Genomic DNA, 17,927 nt, shown 5'->3' on the forward strand with positions numbered 1-17,927 from the left:
ATTCAAAACATCTATCTTCAGCTCTGACCTAACCTTTTAGCTCTAGATTTGTATATCCAATTGTATGTTTGACATATCATAGAAATCTCAACCTTTAATATGGGCAATATATAATTCTTTATTTCTTTTCCCATACCTGTTCCTTCCTGGTGTTCCCCTGTGATGCCATCACCCACCCATTTGCTGAAGCCAAAAACCTAGACTCATCCCTGATTTCTTTCCTTCCCTCATCCCTCACATTTAATCTCTTCTTCTGGTTTTACTTTTAAAATATACCTGGATCTGCCTACTCTCCCTGTTTTTACTACTCCTACCTTAGTGTAAGGCATCACCATCCCATTTCCTGACTACTGCAGTAGTCAGCCATTGCCTCTGCAATCAGCCAAGATGATCTTTGAAACTTTAAATCAGATCATGTCATTCTCCTGCTTAAAACTCTCCAAGGGGGACCTCCCTGGTGGTGCAGTGGATAAGAATCCACCTGCCAATGCAGGGGACACAGGTTCGAGCCCTCCCTGGTCCAGGAAGATCCCACATGCTGCAGAGCAACTAAGCCGGTGTGCCACAGACCCTGTGCTCTAGAGCCTGCGAGCCACAACTGCTGAGCCTGCGTGCTGAAGCTACTGAAGCCCGCACGCCTAGAGCCCGTGCTCCACAACAAGAGAAGCCCCCGCAAGAAGCCCACGCACCACAACAGAGAGTAGCCCCCACTCGCCATAACTAGAGAAAGCCCTCCCGCAGCAACGAAGACCCAATGCAGCCAAAAATAGATAAAATTTAAAAAGATAAAAACCACTCTCCAAGGCATCCATTTGCATTAAAGTGAAATCCGGATTCTTTACCATGGCCTACGTGATCCAGTCAGGCTCCAGTTCTGCAGCTTCAGTGTTTACAATTCCTTTGCATTGTTCACTACATTCTAGCCACACTGGCCTTGTTGTTCTTCAGACAAGACCTCATGCCCTTTGTAATTGCTATTTCCTCTGCCTGCAATACTTTTATCGCAAATTTTTGCATGTCTGGTCCCTTCTGATTCTTCAATACAAATGACATCTATTCAGACATGCTTCCTCTGACCATTTTATGTAAAGCAGTCCCTTCCGTGAATTTCTTCTACTTTATGTTTTTCATAGCACTTATTGCTATTCGAAATTATCTTATTTGCACTTTCCCCTACTAGAATGTAAACTTGAGAGCAGGTATCTCACCTCTCTTAAATACTGCTCTATCTTAGCATATAAAATAGTGCTGACATATGCACGATAAAAGCATACATGGAAGGGAGGAAGGAAGGACATTTAATTAATCACACGAGTGAATGACTAAAGAGTTCTATTGAAATATTAAATTGTAGTTACCCCTGGTTTGTGGGGTTACAGGCAATTATATTTCTTTCTCTCTGCATTTCTATATTTAGGAAGTTTTCTACAATAAATAAGAAGTACTTTTATGATAAGGACAGTACATGTTTATGTTTGTTGTAAAGAAAGGAGACTTTAAAAGACTCCAAAGTTTATTTGGAGGAATAGTAATGCTAATAAGCCAATCAGAATACCCTCATCCTAAAGCAGGCTGCCTCCTATTATTGGGGATATTTAACTCAGTTTTGAGTTTTATTTATGTGGCAAGATTATTTTATTTTCCAAAGATGTTCACACCCATATATCCCATCCCACCTGCTTTCCTTACAAGGTGACACTGACTCTCCTCAAGAGGTGGAATCTCTTGTTTGTTGCCCTTGAATCTGGGCAGGATTGTGACTATAGTAGACCTGAAGCTATATGACATCCAAGACTGAGTCATAAAAAGCAGTACAGCTTCTGCCTAGTCTTCCTGGGACATTTACCCTCAGAACCCAGCACCATATTGTAAAGAAGCCACTTGGAAGAGTCACGTGTAGGTATTCTTGCTACACCTCACTGAAATCCCCAGACTTCAGCCAGCATCAACTGCCAAAACTTTGAGTGGGTGAATCTGTAGATGATTCCAGTCCCCAGCCTTTGAGCTATCCCAGCTCACAGTGAGTGAAGTAGAGATGGGCCTTCCCTTCCCAACCCTGCTTTAAACACACATTAATGAGTAAAGTAAATATTGCTATTTTAAGCTGCTGAGTTTGGGGGGGGAGGTTTTCATACAGTGACAAATAACCAGAAAAATTTACAAAGCTTCTAGTCTGATCCTGTGCATGCAGTATTCTCTGACATTCCCTTAACACATGTTTTCTAAGACTTAAATTTTATTATTATTTATTTTTATTTTTATTTTGTTTTGTGGTACGCGGGCCTCTCACTGTTGTGGCCTCTCCCGTTGCGGAGCACAGGCTCCGGACGCGCAGGCTCAGCGGCCATGGCTCACGGGCCTAGCCGCTCCGCGGCATGTGGGATCTTCCCGGACCGGGGCACGAACCCGCGTCCCCTGCATCGGCAGGCGGACTCTCAACCACTGCACCACCAGGGAAGCCCTAAGACTTAAATTTTAAAATCTCAAGGATCATTCTTGCTGTCCACTAGTCCTAAAATGTTTACCCTGGAAGTTAGTGTGTGTCTCTTCCATACATGAGGAAACAGCTGGATCAATGTGCTGAGACAAGCTGTCGGGCAAGACTAGGCATCTGAGTGAGGCGGGGCGGTGGGGAGGGGCGGATAGACTCCCCTGCTGTGCGCTGATCAGATCATGACAGGAATATTGCATTAAGGTCTAAGGCCTGACCTGGCTATGTATTCAAATGAGAGACCCCAGAATGGTGAAAGAATTAAAAATCTAGTCATGATACCTGACTAGGGGAAGGAACTGGGAATGTTTAGCTTGAAGAAGAGAAGACATGTTCAGTTACCCCCACTCAGCTGTACACACCAGGCTTTCTCTCCATTCTAGTTTGTCCTTTAAACTCTCAGGCAGAGTGGCAGCTCTTCTAGGAGGCCTTCCATGGCCCCAGGGTGGCATATGTACCCCTCATATGTTCTTCCATATCATGCTCCATGTATCACTATTACTTGCCCTTATCAGTGTTATTTTATGTATATTTATGTGTCTGACTTCTCTATCAGAATGTGAGTTCCCGAGGAGCAGGGACTCTCTCTGCTTGACCTTGGCGTATCCTCTACTTATCCCATGGGTCTGGCACATAACACAACATAAATGTTTTACAAATCAGTATTTAAGTGTTGACACGTCGAAGAGGACCAGGTTTATTCTTTGTGGTCCTAGTGGGGTTAAAGACTAAGAGACATCTTGCTCAACATAGGAGAAAATTTTTCTGAGCCCATAGGTAGTAAGGCCTGCCTTAGAAGATCTGGAGTCCTCTGTCCCTGGAGGTACCCAAGCATAGGCTAGACAAACACTTTCATTAGTTCAATAAAATTTTTTTGGTATCTGGGTAACAGTTATGCATAGGTAAAGATTATATAATCCTTCTTTCAAGGAATCTGTGGTCTAGGAATGAAGATAATATGCCAGTGAATACAGTGATTGGAAAGAGAAAGTGATTATTAGGGCGGGGAGGTCAGAAAAGGGGTTTCGTACAAAAGACTCAGACACATGTTTGAATTGCATTGTCAAAGATGAATAGGAATTTGCCAGGCCAACTAGAACACACAGAGTTGTGAGAGTACGTTTGGCTTCTCAGAGCCCTGCAGGTAGTACATTATGGTTGTAGCCTTGGAGTGGGAGGTTGTGGTGATGATGGTGACAGTTCTACCAGTAATAATAGCTAACATTTGTTACATTATTGAGCAGGCAGGCAATGAACTAAGTGGCAGGAGATGTGGTTTGGGGAACTAACCACAGGCGCATCAAAGCCTCATGGAATTTATCCCCTGTGAACCATTATTTTAACCTGTATTTTGAGCAGAGGTGGGACACACTTTGATTTGCATGTAAACTTAATAGTTGGCAAGATTGTCACCAAGGTAACATAGCATTTGGATGGACAAGATGGCCTTTGATCCTGAGATCTTTGACACTATGCTTTATCATTATTATCATACTGCTTTATCAACTTCATGGACAAATTTTACACATGCCTTATTTCATTCCCCCTTTGGTCTACACGATGGTGGTTTTATGTGCTTGCCTAACGTGGCAGAAATGTCACTTGACCCATTTTCCCAATGATTGAGGAGGAGGGGGGAATCATCAGTATCGAAGGATTTCTTTAAATAGCTTCTCCATTTCTTTAATCTAAACATAACATGATCATGGATATCTCTTGCAGGTTCCCTGTCCTGTCTCCTTTCAGGATAAATTTGACTCAACAGTGTTAGGCCATCATTTGTTACGCACAATCACTGAAGCAAAGTAAGAAATGGCAGTGTTGCCACTTACCTGCCTCTGGTGGTCCGTGAACCATTTCACCAGCCTGAACTTGGCTTGTTGTAGCTGTAGGGAAATTGGAGGCCTGTTTTTTATTCCTGCCTAAACTGAGCACAAGCAGATATTAAGAGTGCTGTCTTCAGAATGATATGGAGCTTGAATGGTATTTTCATCAGATTTATTGTTCCTGGGTGGCTGCTGCATGGGTTCCAGTTATTTATTTATTTATTTGCGTTATGCGGGCCTCTCACTGTTGTGGCCTCTCCCATTGTGGAGCACAGGCTCCAGACGCACAGGCTCAGCGGCCATGGCTCACGGGCCTAGCCACTCCGCGGCATGTGGGATCTTCCCAGACTGGGGCACGAACCCGTGTCCCCTGCATCGGCAGGCGGACTGTCAACCACTGCGCCACCAGGGAAGCCCCTCCAGTTCTTATTCTATCAGTTTACTGGCTATTTGAGCATGGACATGCCACTTAATCTTGCTGAGCCTTAGTTTTCTCATCTGTCTAATGGGTCTAATATGCCTGTAGGAGTATTATGAGGATCAGTTGGTTGGCATATGTGAAAGGACATCCTTATTTAATAGGATCTATTAAATAAGTGTTTAATAAATGTTAGTTTCCTTCCTTTTTCTTCAGTCAGTCAGAATGTTTGAAACCACCATTATTGATTCATTGTTAGTGATTCATTCCTGTAAGTAGTGTTAAATTATGTGTGCCCCTGTGGAGGGTAACATTTTAAGCTATTACTAACTCCTTTTTCTTGATTAATGTGTCACATTCTTGTGGCAGCCAGCCAAGAGCAATACATTTGGGAGTGAGATTGAGGACAGCATTAGAGAAGGGGTAGAGATAACAGGAGTGAGCAGACGGCCTTCACATAAGGGGTAAAAGGTACCAAAGAACAATTTAGAATCATAGAACTTTAATGTTAAAAGAGATTTTTGAAATTTAGTCCAAATCTATAAATTTTATAAATGGAAGAACAGCCCAAGAGAGGGAAAGTGATCTGACTAGAAGTTAGGAACAAGATTAGGACCCACATTTTGGTTTGTATTCTTTTGTTCCCTTTACCTGTTTTAGGATTTTATCTTGCGTTGATGGTGGTAGGAACTTTAAGTTTTTAGCAGACTTCGCCCAGATTTTCTTTTCATCTGTTCACTCATTCAACTCATTCTTTTTTGCTTTCACTAACTGATATATACAGTTATTGATAATCACAGGGAGGGTAAAATTGAAGGTAATTTCTTAGTTTTTTCTTTCTGTTTTTCTATGTATTCTATACTGAGCATGTAATATGTTTGATGTTAGGAAAAAATGCTAGTAAAAAAAAGAATGTATTCATGTATTTCTCACAAGTAGAAATAAATATATTTATCCTAGAAAATAAAACCCAAAAAACTGTTTTGATCACTTATAACTTTATTTATAATACAGAAACGAAAACAACGTAAATGTTAGGTAATGTAAGCTAAGTCAGACTTTATAATGTTAACAGCAGATGTTCTGGTTATAAATACTACCCTTCTTTCTCCTTTGCTCCCTATCTCAGTAAATGAAACCAGCTTACACCCAAAGCCCAAACCAAAAACCCATGATTCATCTCTAATTTCTCCTACTTTTTTCACCTCTACAAACTCTTGATTCAACTTCTGTAATAACTCTTGCTTCAACTTCTGTAGTAACTCTTAAATACGTCTACCTCTAGCTGTCTCCACTGCCACTGCCTTAATCCATCATCTCCAACCCAGATTCCTGTAACTGGTTCCTAATTGGTGTCCCTGCCTCCCCTATCCTTTTGTCAGGCTGGAATAGAAATACTCTTCCTGTTTTCATTCTTTTAGCAATGTTTGCTAAGCTTTGTGCGAGTGTTGGGGATGAGATGCATAAATACAGTCCTTGCTCTTCAGATGGCATGTCACTTTTTAAACCTCTTTAATACTTTCCAGAGCTCAAGCGCATGAATTTAAACCACAGGCTTTGTGATCTGGCCTCTGCCTACCTCTCCAGACTCATCTTCAAACACATACCCGACCCCACTCTAGAACTCTGTGTTCTTTTACCAGTCATAATTTTGCTAGTTATGGTTCTGAAATAAGACTTTTGTATTTATATTAACCAGCTTTTAAAATCCATGCCATTTTAACATCTGCTTAATTCAATTTAGTTTCTTTAAACAAATAAACAGAAAAGCAGCCAACATCTGGAGTCCAGACCTTTCTTCTCAGCTACAGATCTGTATTTCTAGTTGTCTGATTGACATTTCCACTTGGCTGTCTCACAGGTACCTCAAACTCAACACGTTGAAAATTGTTCTTGTAATTGTCTGTTTTCACAATCTCAGTAAACTATGCTTACCATCAACTGAAGTGTTTAGGCAAGAAACTTGGGAGTCATCCTTGAGAGTTTGTTCTGCCTCACCTTTATGTCAAATCAATCACAAATCTCTGTTTATTTTACTTCCTAAATATTTCTCAAGTCTGTTCACCGAGGTCTATTCCCAATTCTGTTACCTTAATCCAAGTAGCAACCTTGCTTAGTCTGACTTCTGTAACCTCCTAGCTAGTCATCCCACATCCGTGTTTTTTCCCTTCAGAGCACTCTCCACACGTACCTGATCTGGTACCAAATATTTACTACTTTATTGGTCATCTCGGGCTGCCATAACAAAATACCATAGAGTAGGTGGCTTAAATGGTAGATATTTATTTTTTTCATAGTTTGGTGGCTGGAAGTCCGAGATCTGGGTAACAGCATGGTCAGGTCTGGTGAGAGCTCTCTTCCTGGCTTGCAGGCAGCTACCTTCTCACAAGTTCTCTGGTGTCTCTTCTTAGAAGGGCATTAATCCCATCGTGAGGGCCCTACCCTCATGACCTCGTCTAACCCTAATCCCTCCCAAAGGACCCATCTACAAATACCATCAGATTGCGGGTTAGACCTTCAACATATGAATTTGTGTCTGACACAAGCACATTCAGTTCATAATAACTATATTATCTTATGTATTCTTTTTTTTTTACATCTTTATTGGAGTATAATTGCTTTACAATGGTGTGTTAGTTTCTGCTTTACAACAAAGTGAATCAGTTATACATATACATATGTTCCCATATCTCTTCCCTCTTGCGTCTCCCTCCCTCCCACCCTTCCTCTCCCACCCCTCTAGGTGGTCACAAAGCACCGAGCTGATCTCCTTGTGCTATGCGGTTGCTTCCCACTAGCTATCTATTTTAAGTTTGGTAGTGTACATATGTCCATGCCACTCTCTCGCTTTGTCACAGCTTACCCTTCCCCTCCCCATATCCTCAAGTCGATTCTCTAGTAGGTCTGTGTCTTTATTCCTGTTTTACCCCTTATGTATTCTTGATGTTCTAGCATCTGGGTCCTCGTTGATTAGTAAGAGACTGCCCCTCCCAGGGATAGCCAGTTCTTAGATACAGCAAACAACTCAACCTGGTCTGTGCCTTTCATATGCAAACTAACCAATCCAGAGCCCATTCTCTAAACCACATCTTACACTCCAGGAGGCAGTATTCCTCTGCTCTAATCACCCCAGAGCCAGGTACCAGATAACTAAAGATAGCTCCTATACCCCAGGGCCCCCTGAAGTTATTCAAAGTAGCCAGTTCTAAACCTGCTTACCCTCCCTTGCCTTGCCTTTCTTAAGGAAACCGCAATAAAGGGTCTTGCCCACACTTTTCCTCTTGCTCCTTCTGCCTCCTGACTGACCCTGCTGCTTTCCTATGCTGTCCTGCATTGCATGGCGTGCCCCCTCCTTTTGGGAACTGTGAATAACACACTATCTTTTTTTTTTTTTTTAACGGATAAAGTTCCCCCTTAATTTTTACCTCCTATTTTGTTTACTTCCTTGTTTATTTGTTTTGGCCATGCCACATGGCTTACGGGATCTTAGTTCCCTGACCAGGGATTGAACCTGGGCCCCCAGTAGTGGAAGCATGGAGTCCTAACCGCCAGGGAATTCCTTTTCAGTGGCAGTCATCTCCTGATCTGTTGGCTTCACCATACTTGAATAATAATAAAATTTATATTTTGAAACATACTGCCACACTTCTGTGGACTGAATTGTGTCCCCTCAAAAATCACATGTTGACTGTTTGCAGTTGACATGATATATTATACATAGAAAATCCTAAAACAACATCAGAAAACTGTTAGAGCTCATCAGTGAATTTGGTAAAGTTGAAGGATACAAAATAAATATACAGAAATCTGTTGCACATCTATACACTAACAATGAAGTATCAAAAAGAGAAATTAAGGAGGCAATCCCATTTACCATCTCATCAAAAAGAATAAAATACCTAGGAATAAACCTACCTAAGGAGGCAAAAGACCTGTACTCCAAAAACTATAAGATGCTGATGAAAGAAACTAACGATGACACAAACAGATGGAAAGATATACCATGTTCTTGGATTGGAAGAAACAATATTGTTAGAAATGACCGTACTACCCAAGGTAATCTATAGATTCAGTGCAATCCCTATCAAATTACCAGTGACGGGCTTCCCTGGTGGCGCAGTGGTTGGGAGTCCGCCTGCCGATGCGGGGGACGCGGGTTCGTGCCCCGGTCCGGGAGGATCCCACATGCCGCGGAGCGGCTGGACCCGTGAGCCATGGCCGCTGAGCCTGCGCGTCCGGAGCCTGTGATCCACAACGGGAGGGGCCACAACGGTGAGAGACCCGCGTACTGCAAAAAAAAAAAAAAGAAAGAAAAAAAAGAAAAATTACCAGGGGCATTTTTCACAGAACTGGAACAAAAAATTTTTAAATTTATGTGGCAACACAAAAGACCCAGGTGTTTAGTGTAAAGTCATTAGATCCTGGTTCAAAACTTTAAATAAAGGAATCTTCTGTATATCATAAAACTGGTGGTAGATTTACCTGCAGTAAGTCATGATATTATACCAGTTTTTTTGAACATTTGAAGGTGATTCAAATGATTGGTTTTGGAGGCAACATAATATAGAGGAGTCCGTTCAAAATCTGGCTCTGTTGCATATAAGCATGTGATCTTCAGAGGCTCAAGAGGGAGGGAATATGGGTATATATGTATACATATAGCTGATTCACTTTGTTGTACAGCAGAAATTAACACAACATTGTAAGGCAATTATACTCCAATAAAGATGTGGAAAAAAAAAGTTACTTAAACCTTGTAAGCCTCAGTGTTCTCATCTTGGAATGTAGATAATATTTCCTACCTTAGAATTGTGAAAATTAAATGAAATAATAAATGTGACACATTTAATCATAAGACCTTGCACAAATGCTGTCATTTTCATTCCAATAATTTACTAGAATATATCACTTTGCATAAATTCTCTTCCTTCTTCCTAGAATGCCTTTCTCTGCCATCATTTCATTTCCTGCCACCACCTTTTCTGGCTTCTTTGTGCCCCCTTTTTTGGAATCTTTACTGTGTATTTAATCACATGTTTTTCATTCCCTCTACCTCACTAGACTGTGAATTCCCTGAGGGCAGTGATTATGTGTTGTTTTTATCGTATCTTCAGCCCCTAACATGTTGCCTGGCACATAGTAGATATATTATTAAAGAATTCATCAAATGCATATCTAGTGAATAAATTCTATAGGATTGGTTTAAGTATTAGAAATACCCTATCAGAACATGTAGCTGGACACTTAGTGTCCAGCTTGTAGTTTAATATGTAATAGCTATAGCTGTTATTATTGCTAATAATATTATTATTTTTCAGAGACATACTTAGACATCACTTAGATTAACTGACTTCCCCAACAATTTCTATCTCTTTTTATGTATATGACTGAACATTTTATTTATCTTAGGTGCTGTAGGATGGGGGAAAACGCAAAAGAATACCGATAGGACCTATTACCTATAGATGGTGGACATCATTCTTTCCTGGAGGCATGTTATAATGGTTTATGATACTGAATGATCCAAGCTGACCAGTGAGTCAGGCATCCTACTTAGGTGTGTAGATTAGGACAGATGGGTGGGTAAGCTTCTTTGTTCAAAAACAATAAACTAAATATACACACTGAGAATAAATTAGATGATGATAAATATATGAGAATTAGTAAAAGATATCAGATAATAAGAGGTGACCATCTTAATCATTCTGATGTTTTATTTTGGATTCGCATAATTGCAGCTCTACAATATTCAAGTCCTGTTACCTTTGTTTCTTACAGCTATTGGATGAACTCCCAATGATTTACAGCTGTTGTATATTTGTATACTGCATGTAAGTATTTATGTTTAAAATTCATACGCTTGATACATTTTTAAATTCTTGCTGGCTTCATAGGGAATTATGTAATATAACTAATCCAGTGGTATTACTGGGAGATTGTAACAGTGTAGAAGATTGCAACTTTTGTGATTTCAATGTAGAGTATAATTTCTGGGAAGTTATAATAATATTGTTTATGAACTTGTTTGATCTCAAAACCTTATAGCCAATTTAGATAGAATCTTACTTAAATTAAGTAAGATTAACTTACACAATTTGCCTTTCCTTGAGTTATGAATATATAAAAATTTAGGTAAACATTTTATATATTATGCCATAATAACATTTCTCTACTTTGTACCTGTAATTGTGCTGGGCAGCACACGAAATCATCTCTAAATTCTCACAGTTGTGCAAGATAAATAGGTATTGTCCCCATTTTATCTAAGAATATAAGCAGAGCTTATGCTTAGGTGACTTGCTTAAGGTCATGCGGTTAGTAAGTGTCACAGTTGGAAATTGAACTAGAAGTTTAATAAACTTAACTTTTAAAATATACCTTCTGTTTTCTAGTGTTAATTCTTGAGACTTCTCTGAACCTCTTATGTGATGGTTATCTGATTCTTTTCAACAGGATCATCATTGCTAGCTCAAGAATATCTTCTAAAGATACATAAAAATAAAAATAGTTTGAAAAAATATATTATTTAAAAGAACTCATCAGAAACTTCTTCTGTAAAGGGCCAGACAGTAATTATTTTAGACTCTCTGGGCCTGTGGTCTCTGTTGCAAGTCTTCAACTCTGCTGTTGTAGTGTGAAAGCAGCCATAGATAATATGTAAACCAATGGGTGTGACTGTCTTCCAGTAAATTTTATTTACAAAAACAGGCTTAGGTTGAGAAATTGGTTGTTGCACTGTAGCTTGCCACCCCGATCTAGAAAAATATTTTCAGGTGACTCTTCTTAATAAGTCATCAGCCTATCACAGTCTGCATCTGTGGACAAGCAGATTTGGGCATTTAGAAAACAAGATCAAAAACAAGGAAATCCCATGCACCATTTTCTGAAAGCTGTCCTCAAGACTGAGGCTAAGGTCTTTGCTCTCCTTGACATTGTTTACTGATCTATCTTTTCTGTCAAAACTATATTTATTAAAAGAAAAATAAAGTAACAGCGAGCACTGATATGCTAATGTCCTGATGTACCTGTACCTACATGAGACAAAGCTGAGAGCAGATACTTAAAAAGTACCCAGACAAGTACTACAAGAAAGGGAGAGCAGAAAGCAGAAGATGACTGCTTTCTTACCTCAGTTAATGTTTTGTTCCAAAAACATCCCTCTCAAATAGTCTGGTTATGTGTCTCATTAAATGAAGCAATATGGTAGAACCATCAAGCACAACATGCACACACACAAAGTCATCAAGTCACAGAATTTAAAGATAAAAAAGGTCTTAGTGCTAGTAAGACTTCTCTGAATCCTTTATGCATGGTTATCTGATTCTTTTCAATATATGATCGCCATTACTTTCCAGCCACCTTTCTTTACAGATAGGGAAATAGGAGTTGGGTCCAATTCCTGTTAATTAGTAAACTGAGAGAACTCTCCTGCTGCTTATACAAAACATAGGTTCAAAGGTTGGATACTTAGCTGATAGCCAAATATATGTTCATATTTACTTATTCACTGAATGTTTCCTGTGTCAGACTTTCCTAGTGACTAGGTATATGAAAAAAAGATTTTATCCCTGCACACAGAAAATTCACAGTCTAGTTGGGGAGACAGATAAGCAAAGAGACAATTGTAATAGAGTGATATTTTCTGTGACAGTGCGCGTTAGTCAGGGATCATTAGTTCCAAGATGTGGAAACCTACCCAAGCCAGTTGATTTAGGAGAGATTTATTTACTATAAGGACATGAGGGAGTTATATGGCATAGCAGGAAGTCCAGCTCACCAGAACTGGAAGGGCAACTTCTCTCTCCCTCCCTGTTTTATCTATTCCTTCCTCTCCACATGGCTTCAAGTCTTTGTATCTGCTTTCTTTTTCTCTTCCTGCAGATTACTTCTCTGCTCACTCATCTACTTCAAGTTAGTTGCCCAAATATAAGCATCAGACCTTGTGTCCACACAGCTTTCTATGTTGATTCTCTACACTTGATTAAGTCTCTGGCTCCCAAACTCCAAATTTTCAGAAGAGAGCCTCTCACTGGCCCAGTTTAAGTCAGGCATCTACTCCTGGTCCCCATAGCCTCTTGGAGGCTGTAGGCAGTGTGGGTTCTCTAAGATGAGTGTGTGGTTGAGAGGAAATGATAGGCATCACTAGACCCAGGGGCAAGTATACAGGTGGTAAAACAGTGTTCTATTTGTTTTCCTAGTTATATATTCTAAAACAAGTTTCTTTCTCTCTCTTTTTTCTTTTTAAGGTTTGAATGTTTCAAGACAAAGAACTCTGTAAACTACCATCTGCTTTTTACTTTAGTTCTGTTCAGTTTAATAGTAACCACAGTAAGTCATATTTTATTTCTAACAGATTAAGCAAGTAAACTAGCCATTTATGGAGTTTGGTACATTTTGCTTCTAATGTTTGCTTCATGTTGTTCATACTGAAATATTTCTACACAAAACTTACTTATAGATATTGCCCCTTTGTTTCCTGTTTAGGTGTTATTTCTCAACAAAAAGTTGAAACAACTTCTTTAAATATCTGGTTTTTTTTTTTTTACAGAAGGGGAAAAAGTCAAAAGGCAAATATTTACTAGCAATGGAAAACAATTAACTTTTCTTCATGGATTCACATATTACCTCCTATTTGTTAAAAAAAGAAATTGGCTCTGCTCCGTAGGGCCTAGTGTGACTCTTTTAATGGTTAACCTTTTCCAAATAAGTTGAGATAGCCAATCACTTCTGATCCTACCCTAGCGCTTTTTTCCTCAAGTGAATTACATTTTGTATTAAGAGATATTAATTTCAACAAGCTTTTATCACAAATCTACCATATCAGGCAGTAGAAAATACAAAGATGACTAAGAAGCAGTCACTATGCTTGAGGACCGCATTCTAGTGGGGAACTTAAACATGTAAACAAAGAATTGGATCGAAAGATGATAATTGCAGTCATACAGGTAAAAAACAGTTATATGATGACGAGATAAATGAGGATTAATGAATTGCTTGAGTGGGTCAAAGAAAGCTGCAGAGAGGTGTACTTGAGCTGGGTTTTAATTGATTAGGAGTTCACCAGGCCCCTGGGTAAGAGTGTTATGAAGCACTTCTAAATAGACCATTATGTTGTCCACAGGCCTAGAATCTTGGAACACATAGTGAACTGTCGTTTTTAAGTGCTTAGTATGTGCCAGATACTCTACTGAGTACTTTACATTTATTTTCTCATTAAATCATCACTGCCAGTGGAATTGGGAGAGATTTAATATGACTGGATCAAAGTTAAGTGGTGAGGAGTGAACAAGTGTAGTGAATCAGACAAATATCAGATTATGAAGACTCTTATATACCATGTTTAAATTTGGATTTTTATCCTCAAGGTAACATGGAGCCATTAATTGGTTTAAAGTAGAGGGAAAACATCTATAGATACATGTTTTAGAAAGACATGATTATGGATGATGGGTTAGAGGAGTATGAGCCTAGACCTAGGGATTTTTGCATTTGCTTAGGCAAGATATGAGACTCAGACTGAAGTAAAATAACTGTCATAAGTAATCCATGGTACTTGTGACCCAGTAAGTAGAAAGGGGTAGAAATGGAGTAAAAAGAAGGAATTGTCTACAATGATTCCTCAGTTTATAGCCTGGTCCTCAGAGTACGTAGTAAGTCCTTAACCAAGACAGGCAACTTGGAACAGGAGCAGATTTTGCAGGAAAGATAATGAGTAGGTTTGTGTCACGGGGTAGGGGTAGATAAGTTCACTTTGGAATGTGCTGAGGTTGAGGTGCCTGACATTAATGTTATCTGAGGCTTAACAAGTAGGTTGGGCTAAAGATGTGGATTTGGTAGTTGTCAGGTTATAGGTAGTACTAGAAATGTGGGAATAGATGAACTGGCACAGAGATAGCATAGACCATTATGATGACCAAAGATACAACCCTTGCGGGGGACCTTCAAGATGGCGGAGGAGTAAGATGTGGAGATCACATTCCTCCCCACAAATACATCAAAAATACATCGACAGGGCTTCCCTGGTGGCGCAGTGGTTGAGAGTCCGCCTGCCGATACAGGGGACACGGGTTCATGCCCCAGTCCAGGAAGATCCCACATGCCACGGAGTGGCTGGGCCCGTGAGCCATGGCCGCTGAGCCTGCGTGTCCGGAGCCTGCGCTCCGCGACGGGAGAGCCCACGGCAGTGAGAGGCCCGCGTACCGCAAAAAAGAAAAAAAAAAACCAAAAAACTCCAAAGTTAGCAGAAGGAAAGAAATCATAATGATCAGAACAGAAATAAATGAAAAAAAATGAACACAGTAGCAAAGATGAATAAAACTATAAAAGCTGATTCTTTGAGAAGATGAACAAAATTGATAAACCATTAGCCAGACTCATCAAGAGAAAAATGGAGAAGACTCAAATCAACAGAATTAGAAGAAAAAGAAGTAACAACTGACACTGCAGAAGTACATGAGAGATTACTACAAGCGACTATATGCCAATAAAATGGACAACCTGGAAGAAACGGACAAATTCTTAGAAAAGCACAACCTTCTGAGACTGAACCAGGATGAAATAGAAAATATAAACCGACCAATCACAAGCAGTGAAATTGAAACTGTGATTAAAAATCTTCCAACAAACAAAAGCCCAGGAGCAGATGACTTCACAGAAAAGTTCTATCAAACATGTAGAGAAGAGCTAACACCTATCCTTCTCAAACTCTTCCAAAGTATAGCAGAGGGAGGAATACTCCCAAACTCATTCTACAAGGCCACCATCACCCTGAAACCAAAATGAGACAAAGATGTCACAAAAAAAACTAGAGGCCAATATCACTGATGAACATAGATGCAAAAATCCTAAACAAAATACTAGCAAACAGAATCCAACAGCACATTAAAAGGATCCTACACCATGATCAAGTGGGGTTTATCCCAGGAATGCTAGAATTCTTAAATATATGCAAATCAATCAATATGACATACCATATTAACAAATTGAAGAATAAAAACCATATGATCATCTGAATAGATGCAGAAAAAGCTTTCAACAAAATTCAGCACACATTTATGATGAAAACTCTCCAGAAAGTAGACATAGAGGGAACGTACCTCCACATAATAAAGGCCATATATGACAGACCCACAGCCAACATCATTCTCAGTGGTGAAAACTGAAACCGCTTCCTCTAAGATCAGGAACAAGACAAGGTTGCCCACTCTCACGACTGTTATTCAACATAATTTTGAAAGTGTTAGCCACAGCAATCAGAGAAAAAAAAGAAATAAAGGGAATCCAAATCGGAAAAGAAGAAGAAAAGCTGTCACTGTTTGCAGATGACATGATACTATACATAGAGAATCCTAAAGATGCTACCAGCAAACTACTAGAGCTAATCAATGAATTTGCTGAAGTAGCAGGATACAAAATTAATGCACAGAAATCTCTTGAATTCGTATTCACTAATGATGAAAAATTTGAAAGAGAAATTAAGGAAACACTCCCGTTTACCATTGCAACAAAAAGACTAAAATACCTAGGAATAAACCTACCTAAGGAGACAAAAGACCTGTGCAGAGAACTATAAGACTCTGATGAAAGAAATTAAAGATGATACAAACTGATGGAGAGGTATACCATGTTCTTGGATTGGAAGAATCAACATTGTGAAAATGATTATACTACCCAAAACAATCTACAGATTCAATGCAATCCCTATCAAACTACCAATGGCATTTTTCACAGAACTAGAACAAAAAATTTCACAATTTGTTTGGGAACACAAAAGACCCCAAATAGCCAAAGCAGTCATGAGAAAGAGAAAGAGAGCTGGAGGAATCAGGCTCCCTGACTTCAGACTATACTACCAAGTTACAGTAATCAAGACAGTATGGTACTGGCACAAAAACAGAAATCTGGGTCAATGGAACAGGATAGAAAGCCCAGAGATAAGCCCACACACATATGGTCACCTTATCTTTGATAAAGGAGGCAAGAATATACAGTGGAGGGGAAAAAAACCTCTTCAATAGTGGTGCTGGGAAAACTGGACAGCTACACGTAAAAGAATGAAATTAGAACACTAACACCATACACAAAAATAAACTCAAAATGGATTAAAGATCTAAATGTAAGGCCAGACACTATAAAACTCTTAGAGGGAAACCTAGGCAGAACAGTATTTGATATAAATCACAGCAAGATCCTGTTTGACCCACCTCCTAGAGAAATGGAAATAAAAACAAAAATAAACAAATGGGACCTCATGAAACTTAAAAGCTTTTGCACAGCAAAGGAAACCATAAACAAGGCAAAAAGACAACCCTCAGAATGGAAGAAAATATTTGCAAACGAAGCAACTGTCAAAGGATTAATCTCCAAAATATACAGGCAGCTCATGCAGCTCAATATCAAAAAAACAACCCAATCCAAAAATGGGCAGAAGCTCTAAATAGACATTTCTCCGAAGAAGATACAGATTGAAAGGATGCTCAACATCACTAATCATGAGAGAAATGCAAATCAAAACCACAATGAGGTATCACCTCACATGGGTCAGAATGGCCATCATCAGGAAATCTACAAACAGTAAATGCTGGAGAGGGTGTGGAGAAAAGGGAACCCTCTTGCACTGTTGATCGGAATGTAAATTGATACAGCCACTATGGAGAACAGTATGGAGGTTCCTTTAAAAACAAAAAATAGAACTATCATATGACCCGGCAATCCCACTACTTGGCATATACCCTGAGAAAACCATAATTCAAAAAGAGTCTTGTATCACAGTGTTCATTGCAGCACTATTTACAATAGCCAGGACATGAAAGCAACCTAAGTGTCCATTGACAGATGAATGGATAAAGAAGATGTGGCACATATGTACAATGAAATATTACTCAGCCATAAAAAGAAACGAAATTGAGTTATTTGTAGTGAGGTGGATGGACCTAGAGTCTGTCATACAGAATGAAGTAAGTCAGAAAGAGAAAAACAAATACCGTATGCTAATACATACGTATGGAATCTAAAAAAAAAAAAAAAATTGTTTTTATGAACCTAGGGGCAGGACAGAAATAAAGACGCAGGCGTAGAGAATGGAGTTGAGAACACGGGGAGGGGGAAGGGTAAGCTGGGACAAAGTGAGAGAGTAGCACTGACGAATATACAATACCAAATGTAAAATAGATAGCTAATGGGAAGCAGCTGC

At 39.4% G+C, this 17,927-nt stretch overlaps 1 protein-coding gene across 5 annotated transcripts in view; it reads left to right on the forward strand.

Annotated features, from left to right (window-relative positions):
* The window catches only part of ACER3 (alkaline ceramidase 3), a 221,207-nt gene that overhangs the window by 142,582 nt on the left and 60,698 nt on the right, over nucleotides 1-17,927 (forward strand). For all 5 annotated transcript variants that reach the window (XM_067750445.1, XM_067750444.1, XM_067750443.1 and 2 more), the window contains 2 exons: nucleotides 10,514-10,566; nucleotides 12,982-13,063. In XM_067750445.1, the coding sequence (XP_067606546.1) occupies nucleotides 10,514-10,566; nucleotides 12,982-13,063 (135 nt within the window). The remainder of the gene's footprint in view (nucleotides 1-10,513; nucleotides 10,567-12,981; nucleotides 13,064-17,927) is intronic.

This window comes from Pseudorca crassidens, chromosome 9, assembly GCF_039906515.1.
Source record: "Pseudorca crassidens isolate mPseCra1 chromosome 9, mPseCra1.hap1, whole genome shotgun sequence".
Classification (NCBI taxonomy): domain Eukaryota; kingdom Metazoa; phylum Chordata; class Mammalia; order Artiodactyla; family Delphinidae; genus Pseudorca; species Pseudorca crassidens.